Source organism: Drosophila navojoa, chromosome 5 (assembly GCF_054131105.1).
Source record: "Drosophila navojoa isolate 15081-1374.11 chromosome 5, UAZ_NAV_1.0, whole genome shotgun sequence".
Lineage (NCBI taxonomy): Eukaryota > Metazoa > Arthropoda > Insecta > Diptera > Drosophilidae > Drosophila > Drosophila navojoa.
Window position 1 is genome coordinate 13041927 of NC_142893.1, and position 12768 is coordinate 13054694.

Sequence of the window (12768 nt, forward strand, 5' to 3'; positions counted from 1 at the left end):
AAAGGGATAGAAAGAGAAAGGGAAAGAAAGAGATAGAGATGCTTAAAGACATGAAGAGATAGAGAAATAGAGATTCATCTCTGCTTCAGCAAGAGAGAGAGAGAGAGAGAGAGAGACAGACAGAGATATAGAGCGAGAGAGAGAGGTAAATATTGAAAGAGCGGTAAAGATAGGAATAGTGAAATACAGACAAAAAGAGATAACGAAGTAGAGGTAAATAACGAAGTAGAAGTATATACATACATATATGTATATAGATCAAAAAGAAAAAAGTCACCTAAATATAACCCTATATCATTTTGCCTTCCATGACAATCTCTTTCGACTGAAATCGCAATTCTTCGTGCAAGTGAGGTTTACTTAAGAAATGCCTATATAATGCAACGATTGCCAATATTCCACGAAGTGTTCAAGATAAACTACATACATATATACATACATTGCATTGTTGGTTTGATGTAAATAGTTATATATAGGGAGAAACTCTTCAAGTTGCTTGATTCAGCGCAGATCGGCATGGCATACGCCTATGTGTTCGGGTGAATCATATCTTATCGTGCACACTTTTATCTCAACAAGTTTGATAAGATGAGGTAAGGCATGACATAGGTCTCTCGGTACGTGTACATGCAATCCAGAGGCTAGCCAGAGAGCTCTCCCATCCACATCCGCTGCACCCAGGGCAGTTCGTTCAACCCAACCCCTGCCCAGCCATTGCAATGGCCCTTTGCCTGGGCCAAGTCGGCTAACGAACAAACAAATAAAACTGGTTGCACAGGAGGGTTAGATGAAGCGACAATAAACCAAGTACTGGAACACCTAAGCATACAAAGAGCGAGCCAAACTAACCAGCCAGCCAGCCAGCCAGCCAGCCAGCCTCGTCCAGGTCAAGCGTGCAGCACATGCAACACGAGTGCCGTTGCTCCTGCGGCAACTTCCGTTGCCACATCGTTGCCAAACGCTGCAGTGAGTCACGAACCGGAATCCAAGTGGACAAATCCCAAACATTGCTGAAAATTGAGTTACAGCAATTAACCAGTTCAGCCCGCGGCACGATCAACAACGCTCCAGTTCCAATTCCAATTGCCTGTTCAAGTAAGCCACATGGCGGCGCATGCGCGACCTCCTTTTGTTATTGTTGTTGTTGTTGTTGTTGTTGTTGTTGCCTGCCCCGTTGGTGACTTTTTTTCCTGTAGTGATTGCAACAGCAGCAGCGGCTGGGGCAGGGGCAGGGGCAACGGCGACTCCTGCTGCAATTGCGCATAATTAGCTACATTATAATCCAGAGCAGTGCGAGCTTTTTGGCCTTTGCTTTAGCTGCTTTGGCAGCTCGTTCATTCGTTCAGCAGCTGTCGGCAGTTGGTTCTGAATGCCCTGTATATATGACATAAAATGGGGTATGATTGCTTTTATTGGCAATAAGTGTAGCAAGCTGTTTCATGAATAATAATAACTTAAAAAAAAAATAATAATAATAATTTTAAAAAATATATAAATATTATTAATTATCATTAAAAATATATTTAAAATATATAGAGTACTTTCTAAAGTCCTTTCCTTGTGAATATGTAAAAACTTATATAAATCTATAGATTAAATATTTAAATCATATTTAATTACAAATTTTTCTATTTTCATGTTTGTTTCCATAATTTTGTGTATGTAAATAAAGTGAAATGCTTTCGATTATAATGAATAAATCTAGAAAATGTATGTATATATGCATATAAAAAAAAAAAATATATATATATATATATATATATATATATATGTATATACATAAACTTGTCTCATTTGCAATAAAATACTCCTCCTGCTACATCTTTACTCTTATATCCGCTCAACCTTTATATATATTCACATTAAAATCCATCTCAATTACTTTTTCATATATATTTCGTTTGGCTTCTGCTTTGTTGCAACTGCAGATTCATTTGTTGCACACTCCACGATCCGCTGCTGCGCGCTCCCTCTCCCTCTCCCTCATGCCGCAAGCCTCAGGCCTCAGGCTCACCCTCATTGCACTCTAAATGAACTTTACGTCTCTTGCCACTTCAATGAATATAAATATATGAATACACACACACACAAACACATACAATACATAAGTATATATGTATACATACATATATAAAGTAGCAGCTGCTGCCATCAAACAATTGCAATTTGGATTTTTATCAACGAAAGGGTTGCTCCGCGAATGCAGAGTAAACAAAACTTTACAGAGAGGTGCTAATATTTAGCAAATAAATTCGTTTGAAAGTGCGCTCTAAAAAATTGACTTTTGTTTTGATATATAAAAAAAAATTTATAAAAAAAAAAATAACTTAAATGAATTTCAATAAAAAAATTTAAAATATTTCCATATAAACATTTTTATAATATATAATAATATTGTATATATAATATAATAAGATATATAATATATAATAATATATATCATAATAATATGTATAATATAAATTATTATGGTATAGTAAATTCATTTTAAAATACAGCAGATATAGCTAAATTTATATTGTTCTATTTCACAATCAATAATGATAATTCCTGATTCATAATTTCTTTTAATCAGCTTTCTCTTTGACTTTTTTAATGCATGACCTAAGAATATAAAACGCCTATCATTAAATGTTGATAACACAGGAAGCTTTGATGATTAACACTTTCCTAGAAAATTATCAATAAGTATGTCTAGAACTGTATTATTCATTTATGAGTTTATTTATTAAGCAATGAATGTTCAATTTCCCTTCTACAGTCTTATATTTATCAAAGCTAAGAGTCCTCACAGAGTCTTTGTTCTGTATAGTTGAGTTGCCTGAAGCATGTCCGAGCTGGTATTAGCATGTGGAAGATATAATATTTTGATTTAATACTTTATATGATAAGAAAATGAACCATGCTCAACACAGTGGACTGTACAATATAGAATAGTATTTATAAAAAATGTAGGAAAAAATTATACAATATATGTATTTAGTAAATATATAATAATTATAAAATTGATATAGTTTAAAGTCTCTATCTAAAAATATTTATTTAAAAAATCTGCAACTAAAAAAATTCTTCAACTTACTAAATTAATAATAATTTCCCAAGCTCATAAATTAATAATAATTTCAAATACAAAACAACGTCTAAATAGAGAGATAGAAAATAGAATTTAGCTCAACATCATTTGTTTACCCTTGATACAAAAGTAATCTAAAGATCAAGAAAATTTCACTTTTGCTCAGCTGCCAGACTTTTTTCCTAGAATTTCACACCTTTTCCCGCACTCTTTCACACACACACTCTCTCTCTCTTTCTCTCTCTTTCAGTCGAGTGCTACGAAAATAACTGCAAAGCAACTCTAAGCGGAGGCAGTGTCTAGTTTGTGATTTTGGGGCGGGGCTAGTCCAATTAAGCGAATGCACATCTTCCGGCAAATCGGCAGACGCCAGCGTCAACTAAATTAGCGCCAAAGTACGCATTTAAATTTTATGACAGACGGAGTAAACAAACTGGAGGAGATGTTGCATGCTGCATGTGGCATGCTGCATGTGGCAGCCACTAACTCTGCTATACGGCTGATGGCCATGTCAGCAGCCCCTGAAAAGCGAAAGCAAGTGCTAGCTGACGCCGCCGGCGGCCGTTCCTGACACACGCCTCCTGCTGCTGCTGCTGCTGCTGCTGTCGCACCTCCTCCTCCTCCAGCTGCTGCTGCTCCCTTCTCCTTGCTCAATGGGCAACCGCTACTTTTAATGTTTTGATTCCTGGTGTCGCTTAATGGGCAACTGCCACCGTCTGCAGCAGGGGAGCAAGAGAAGATTTATGGCCAATTGTAAATCTCGAACGTGTGCAACTGACGATGGAGGCACGCATCATAGCCACGCCGATTCCTGCCCAGTGTCATAAACTTTTATAAATATGCAAACTTTATGATTAAGAAGAACGCACAGCTTTTGATCAACAAATAAAATTCAAATTGGTTTGAAGACTTTGTTGCCCAAGCATTTGCCCCCAATCTAATGCTCCTTCTTCTGCATCTCCTCCTCCTCCTCCTCCTGCTGCTGCTCTCCAGTAAATTCTCACAAGCTCATAAATAATATGCTCGCTGTTAATTAAAATCTTTGTATTAGCTTTGGCTGCCCGTTTGTGTGAAATATTTTTGGTAAATGAATGCGCTTTGATTTTTTCTTTTTCTTCTTCTTTTTTTTTTTTTTGATAAATGCCCGGCACAATTTTCATAATTAATATGATTTTGATGCCCAAACTGGAGCACAAAGCGATTCTAGTGCGATCTACATAGCAAATTTCCAAACAATACGCCGCCATGTTGAGAGCTGTTAATAGACTTTATAATATTCCTAGAAACCGTACCCCAAAACTCCTTCAGCGTTCACTTACTCGACTCGACGGCTGTGTGTCAAATGGGATTCCCCCCTGTCAATCAATGCGATCTACGCAGGGTCGGGTTTTAATTGAATCTGGAATAATCATGCACGAGGCTGTTTCCCGGAGTTTTGAAGAGCGAAGTCGCCGTTTGACAGCTCAATGACGCTTCGGCTGGTTTCAAATTAAACTACAACACCGCATTCCCAAACTGTTTGCCTAGTCAGAGTAGCTGGCATGGGAGTAAGTGACTAGAAAATACCCTGGAATAAGTGATGAATGTAACTTAAATTGTTTTTTCCTTTTATTAAACCGAATGAGTGAAGCTGAAGGATTTACTCGAAGATCTTTATTAAGGAATTTAATATGATACCAAATAAAAGCAAGCAAACCTTTGTATCTCTTTAAGTATAAACATAAATAATAATTATAATACGCTAATTTTTCATTTTCCGATTCAATCTTTTCGTTGGCAGATTTTAAATGCTAAACACATTAGGGATTTTATTGGTAATACTCAAATATGAATGGAACATAAATTGAATTATTGACTCGTTAAGAGTTCATGGTGATTTCATTTGATTTATTCTAAGCTGCTGCGAGATGAAACAGACAAAACGCAAAAATGCCAGCATCTGTTGAGCATATTCAACAAGAGTTGAAAAGAAAATAAAACCCAAAAAAAAAAATATATATATATAATATATATATATATAAAAAATATATATATATATTATATATATACATACATACATAAATATATGTATACTTCATGCTTGTGCGCTCATCTCAGATTTATGGCAGCAACTTTAATTGAGGGTTCCGGCAGGGAAAAGGTGTTTGGAAAATGATCATAAATTTTAAAAAGTATAATTACAATGGGGTGTGAAAGCTGCAATCTCATAATTTCATCTGAATGGCGGTGTCGTGGAGGTAATTATAAGCACCTAGACATCTGACTCAGTTAGTCGTGGGAGACAGCTGCTTTATGGGTGTAAGAATCGTTGGACTAAGTGCGATATTTGTATATAAACAATAATAAATACTATACGAGATTCCAGACATATGAGACATATGAAGAGTGAGCAGCACTTATAGCATTCTGGCATTCTGTCTGAACTCTCACTTGAAGTCGTCTGCATTTTATAAATAGATCCTCAATGCAATCAGTGCCATGGGATAAGTGCTAATAATACAAATGGACAATAAACTCGAGTTCATTGCTAATAATAATATCACTTTGTAAGAATGTTGCAAGCCCGGACATGAATGTAAACAGATATGTAAGTTAAAATAAAACTCTGCCTAGAACTGAGGCTTTAGAGAGAGGTGGGAATGCAGAGAAAGAAAGAGAGGGAGAGAGAGTACAGAAAGAAAAACGGAGCGAGAGGGAGAGTAAGAAACAGAGGCGAAGATTCAACGATAAAAAAATAGATAAAGTGAGAGAGAGGCGTAAAAAGAGATGGCAGATCAGATTAAAATTGAGCGAGAGGCAAATGTTAAAAGAATATGAGCTAGAAAGAAAGAAGAAATTCTTATTATTACAACTTTCTTTCTAACCTCTGCATCCTTCAAATATAAATCTTCTTTTCATATATGCGAAAGCTGGCTTTCAGAATTATTAAATAATTATAGTAGTTATCAAAGAGCGAACAGCTCAGCTCTTAGGAGAATCGTATCACCTTCTGCAGTTAACGCTTTTTATGCTCGAGTATTTCTATATATATATATATATGCATATATAAGTATATATAAGTACACATACATATGCATGTTTGCATGTACACGCATGCGAATGCCGTGCTCAACTTTGACCTCTTTTGCGACTGCCAAGCCTCAGTTGATTGCCAGCGTTTATGTTTATGCTTGGAGCTTGTCTCTTGTTCGCCTTATGCATTTCTCAAGTCGGCAAAACCGGTCTTCCCCCTTGCCTGACTCCCTCTCTGCTTCGGCCTATCTCCTCTTAGTCAGTTTCCAGTTTTCAAGTTTACAAACCGCAGCAGCAATGCAGGCAACCAACTTCAGCTTCAACTTGGCTGACTTTGAACACCCTCACAAGGGGGAGTATTGATTTGGTCAGCTCTCGCTGTAAATAGTAAGTAAAAAGTATTTTTTAAATAGAAATTATAAAAAGTTTTTGCAACTCACTTGTTTAATAGTAGTTTAACTTTCTCAATATTTTTTTTTTACCAGCCTGTTTAGTCTTTTAAAAATATCTTTAGACTGGCAGTTTTTAGGCGGTTCTTCTGTCTCCTTTTTGTTGTGCCTGCGATTGTAATTTGATGTGTATAAAAATAACTTTTAAAGTTTAATTGATTTGAATTTCTATGGCAACTCAAGTGGAGTAAAATGATTTTTTATAAGTGCATATTTAATTCATAGAATTCAATTTTTTAATAAACATTATATATTTGCATATATGTTGTATAGTTTATTAGCTTTTATTAAACAAGCTAATAGATATTTTAACATACATTTTTTTTTAATATAAAATGTTTTTTCTAAAAAATAATTTAAAAATTTATCAAATAATATTGAAAACTTATAGAAAGCCTTTTATACAATTTTAAATACATAAAAATAATTTTAAAAAAATTAAACACAAATATATATAAGTGTATATTAAATATCTTTGTTATGTATGTATATAAAAATAAACATAGAATAAAACTTAAAAAAAATATATATATACAGATAACTTCTTACACTTTGCATTTGCAAATGGTGCTATTTTATTTTTCGCAGCTGTACATACCTATTTCATTTTCTAAATATATAGAATATATTTTAAAATTATATATATAAATATATGTATTTTGTAAATTTTATTAAATAACTGATATTCAAAATGAAGATTCATTTAATTTTTTAATTTTTCCTTATATATAAAATATATGAATTTTTTATAGAAAATATTTTTAAAGTATATATTTAATAACTTTTACATGAATTATACTATCTCTGTAAAAATATAAACAATTGTTTTAATATAGAATATATTTTAAATAAGTATATTACATTTTAGTTGAAATAAAAATAATTTTAGAGAGCTGCATGACACATTTAAAAGTTAATAAGAACTCTCCTCTGGTGGCAGTGGAAAAATGTGAACGTGAAACCCTTTTCAAGTCTTCTAATGGCCATTCACACTCTTGGCATCTGTTGGCTCGATCAGGCTCTTTAGCAGTTGCTGTTGCCTGGTGGTTGTTGGAGCCTCGTCAACTTTCTCGTCGCATTGGGAATTGTTTTGGCGCGTGTTTTCGTGTTGAACAAGTTTTCCATGGTATTTTTCCTGCACGATTACAGGCAATTCATTGCCATTTATGTTGAGCTCTCTGCGCTCGCTCGCCTGCTCGCTGTGCCCATAAGCGGTATTACCATTTCAATTTTGTCCATTTTCCTTTTGTGCTGGCGTGCGTCGATCCATTAGCGCTGGACATGGCCAATTTACACTTTAGGGCCTCTCGACTTGACCACAGACCCAACTCGAATGGAGCCAGACAACACGTACCAGATCCGTTAAATCACGATGCTCAATGCAAATGCAGTTAAGGCGCATAAACGGACTGTTCTCAGCCAAGTTAGTTGATGTGCGAAAGTATCAAAACTTCAATTGAAATGAATTCACGTAACTCTTTATTTATAGCTTCTTTGGCACATACAAAATCGATTTGATATTAAAATTCTAAAATTTAAAAATTGTTTCCAATAACAATGGGACTCTAATTCACTGAGTATTCCAAAAGGGTTTCGCATAAGATTAAATTATCGATTAAAACTATTAATTTTGTACACTAAAATGAAATGTATCCGATTGGCGATTGGCGAGCGATTATTAGGCGGTTGGACGGCTATGAAATGTCGCGATGGTTTCCGTTGACTTGTCCTTTGTGGTCAACTTCCAGTTGTAGCCATCGCCAGGCAATTGGCTGGCGAACAAGGGAAATATCCAAGCGACATGCATGTGCTGTCCGAAAATCCCGCGCAGATTGTAGTAGATGCCAGCATCGTAGTTGTGCTTATCCTTATCCTTCAGGTTACGCTCGCCGATCAGCTCGCCCTTCAGCACAAAGGGGGCGTGCAGGATGATCATGCCGGTCGAAAAGATTTGATAGATCAGATTCAGACTGAACACAGAATTGTGTAGAACCTGAATGAACGTCATATCTGAGAAATGGGTTAGGTGGGTCAGCTGGCCCATTGACCAGATGAAATACTTTAGGTTGTAGAACATCAGGAGACTCGATAAAACAAATGAATAGAGCACGAAACAGGTGAAATAGCGGTAATTCTGATGGCCAATACAACAGCCGGTGAAATTGCAATGATGATCCCGTGTCAAAATGCAGGTTCCACAGGTGGCACAGTGCCAGGATCTGGGCGGCGCTAGAGCCTTACAGATCTTACAATGTCGCCAATTCACACACTCATCACTAACGTCAAAAGTTTTGATGCGATCATCTAGGTGGAACAGCAATGGCTTTATCATATATCCACAATTAATATCCCAACAGCTAAATACTCACAATCAACTGATATATCGACCAACATGCAGGCGATCAAATTGGCCATGACGTTTATGAAGAGCAAGATAATGAATGTAACTATTAGAGGATAGGCGTATCCCCCAGGCGAATGGTACTTGGGTATCACAGCTATGAACTCGTACAGCAATGAGACTGGCAAGCAAATGACCAGCACTAGATGGCAAAAGATGTCCATCTTGGAGATCAGCTGTACATCGCGACGTAGCCTCATTCGAGGAAAGAATCGGTTCAGAGACGCAAGCATGATTACGATTTACGAAGTACGCAGTATGATTTACGATTTACAAATTACGAATTACGATTGAGCCAAATATTCAGATTATAACTTGTTTTTTGAGGACCGATTCTTGCCCTGGGTTGTAATATAAATACTGAACGAAATAAGACAAAGCACAGCTTACTTAAATCGTATTTCGTAATGTTTCGACTAAGTGTGCTTGATTTTGTATTGTGATGTCTATATGGAAGGTACTTAGTATTAAGGTGAAGTTTAAAGGATCTTTTATTCCTATGATATGGTGGATGAATATGTTAATATGTATGTATATAATATGTGGTAATAATCGAGACTTATCGCCTCTCTTATTTTAACCGTAGAAAACTGGGTCGCATGAGAATTGTTAGGTAATGCATAAAGAATGTCTTAAATTATATGCACATACAAGCATACATATGTCGATAAATATACGTACGTAGTATATGTATGTATGTAACCTCAAGATACCGTGACATAATTCCAGAATGAATACACACTATTCACTATAATTATTCACGCTTGATAGTGTGTGTTTTCCTAGTAATTGTTTTCGCGACAGTTAACACATACACGCACACACACACACACACACACACACGTGCATACAAGTGTATTTACATAGAGGTACACATTGTTAATTGTCTTCCGCTGCCTCCCGCACTTTACATTGACACTGAATATCATTTGAGATGAGTTCGCTTCAGAGAGTAGTATGACCCACACTTACATACATAAATTGCTGCAGTAATTAGGTTTACGACTTTTTGAATGAATTTAAATTGTTTTGCGTTACGGCTTCGGCTTCTGGCTAGACAACGGCAATTGGCCATCGCTTTGCAGTTGTTGTCTCTACGATTGACTATGATGTCAAGGGCTCTCTCTTTGTCTGTCTCGCTCGCTCTCAGCTGACTTAATTGCATTACGCAAGTTTTGATTCTCTTTAACTGTTCTTGAAAAACAATTATGAGAAAAGAAAAAACAGTAAATGGCAAAAGCAAAATACAGAGAGCTTATACATATGTTATGTGTATGTGTGTGTGTGTGTGGGTGTGTGTGTGTGCGTGCTTGTGTGACTTTTGCTTGATTTATTCGCAATATCACACCCAGAGCTCGTTCAGATCTTGTTGAACAACAGGCTGACACATGGAAGCTTATGCAAATGTATGTATGTATGTATATATGTATGTATGTATGTTACGTGCCTGCGTGCATGCAACTTTTCATTTATCAATTTTAAAAGCAACGGCAGAAAAGGTGTGATTCAGTTGAGCCCCACTTTTGGCTGTCCGATTGCAGCTCTGTCTTGAATATCCATTTGACATTTGGCATATACAAATACATACATACATACATATGTATGTATGCATGTATAGTGATAATGTACCTGGAAAAACAGCCAAAGCTTATGAATAACATATTCAACTGAAGCGAACTGGATAGCTAGTTAGCTTTAATAAATAATACATATTAACATACATAAGTATATACATACATACATACATATGCATGTACATACAACTGATTTGCATTGAAATTCTTTGCACTTATGACTGACCATGTCAAATTCGAATGCAAATGCTCTAGACTTGCCTCTGATAGAACGTTTCTCAACACTCCCCTTTCGATAACACTAGCTGCCTTGTGGCGGCAGGGCGATCATAAATAAATGTCATAATGCAATAAACGAGGAAAGTGTCATATGCGCCAACATGGACACGGACATGCGACCCCATGCCTAAAGTAACAAACACACACACACACACAGGCATGCACACACCCACACAATAAATACCACGAAATCCAGTTTCATTTCAAGATATTTTTGCGGCAGCTCCGCAACTGAGTTGCGCGTAAAATGCAAAAGAAGATGATCAAATGTGAACTTACAACGGAGCATACTATGTAGGCACATAAATAACTATAAACACACACAGATGCATACATACATACATACATATGTATAGTCACTTTGAGACAGTAGTTTTATATGCGTAGGTGTGCTTGATTAAAACCAAAATAACATGCAGAGTTCAAGAGCTTCGAGTGTTTGTGTGTGTGTATGTACATATGTGTGTGTGTGGGTGGATAAATTATACAATTCTATTACCAAACTGTGGGAATAATTTGCATGACATATTCTATTGTTATTAAACTTGTTCTGTTCATTATAATATTGGCATATTTTGGTAACAAAAATAACTGTTATTCTTAAGCTGATAATTTTATAATTTTGGAATTCAACTCTTTTTTTTCGGCACCCACGCAAATTTAGAATATGACTAAAACTCTATTTTTGCACGCAAAAAGCGCTCAAGCAGGCAGCAAGTTTACCAGAGGGTTACCTATGCACATGTATGTACATACATATGTACATATGTGACATGCAACATTTTTTTTCTTGCCAACATTTCACATGAAACGGTTGTTTTTTTCTTTATGGCCAAATTAGCGAAACGAGCTGAGAAGTTGGATTAAAATTTGCTTACGAATGTATGTATATATGTATGTATATGATGAATAATATGTGTGTATACATATATGTATGTATGTATGAATAAAAATATATAGTCATATATACATACTTTTCTACATATGTATGTACATGCAGAGATGGCATCACTCGCTTTCTTTTTTGTACCCACAGCCCCGCTATAGTTCAGTCTTTCCGGTCACTGATTCTTTTTTCTTGGGTGAAAATTATAGTTTATGATTATAATTAATATGGGCAAATGTTTATGACTAGCTAACGCTTTGCCTAGTAGCTTGTTAACTTTCGCTTTCGCAAAAAAAAAAAATAAATAAATAAATAAATAAACATAAAAAAAATAATTTTTTTTTATTTAATTTTTGGCACTTGAGTTCTTTTATCCGAGTGACTCTTGTCTATAATTGCCAATATATGCATGTACATACATATCTATTCAGAATTTCTAAGACACGCCCACTCAAAACTCTAGCCACGCCCAGACATAAAAACAATTAACTTTTTTACTTATTGCTGATGAATGTCAAAATTTTAATATGAATATTGCAGACAATAGCCATTTATCAACGCCTATTGTGGGCGTGGCAAAAATATGAAAAAAAATATCTTAATATTTCGAATATACTTGGATATCTATGGTGAATTTATATAGAAAATTTGCATATCTCAGCCCATCCTCATCGCAATAATATTCATAAAACAGTTTATAATATTCCTTCTCTGTGTTTATTTAAATGAATCAAAGATAAACATATAAATGAAATATATATGAAAGAGGGAATCATAAAGTTAAGCCCCATGGCAAGCAAAGTAATTAAAGTGGCTTTTGTTCTTTGCCATTTGCCGAACGAAGGCTATAAATATGCTGAGGACAGCTCCAGAGAAGGAGTGAGAGAGATGGAGAGAGCGAAAGCCCAGGGGTTGCATTTGTTTACGTTTGAGTTACTGCAGGACTTAGCTGCTGATAAGCAACGACTTTACAGACCACCAAATGGGATAAATAAACGTCGCAGTACTAACATGGGGGGAGGAGTCGGCGGGCAGGAGTCGATCCGATCTGGGGCTGTCACAACAAGGCAACTGGGCGTGCCAGCTGGATTTAG

General features: G+C 35.8%; 1 protein-coding gene and 1 long non-coding RNA gene across 2 annotated transcripts; both read right to left on the bottom strand.

Annotated features, from left to right (window-relative positions):
- Nucleotides 1-4170: 4170 nt before the first annotated feature.
- LOC149091053 (uncharacterized) lies at nucleotides 4171-4591 on the bottom strand. Its single transcript, XR_016197160.1, has 2 exons — nucleotides 4393-4591; nucleotides 4171-4328 (listed from the first exon to the last, which is right to left on the bottom strand). It is a non-coding gene; the product is annotated as an uncharacterized LOC149091053 (long non-coding RNA).
- Nucleotides 4592-7990: 3399 nt separating this feature from the next.
- LOC108653115 (putative palmitoyltransferase ZDHHC24) lies at nucleotides 7991-9325 on the bottom strand. The gene is made up of 2 exons (XM_018103429.3): nucleotides 8904-9325; nucleotides 7991-8838 (listed from the first exon to the last, which is right to left on the bottom strand). The coding sequence occupies exons 1-2, from the start codon at nucleotides 9166-9168 to the stop codon at nucleotides 8213-8215; spliced, it is 891 nt and encodes a 296-aa protein (XP_017958918.1). The 5' UTR covers nucleotides 9169-9325; the 3' UTR covers nucleotides 7991-8212.
- Between the last annotated feature and the right edge of the window lie 3443 nt (nucleotides 9326-12768).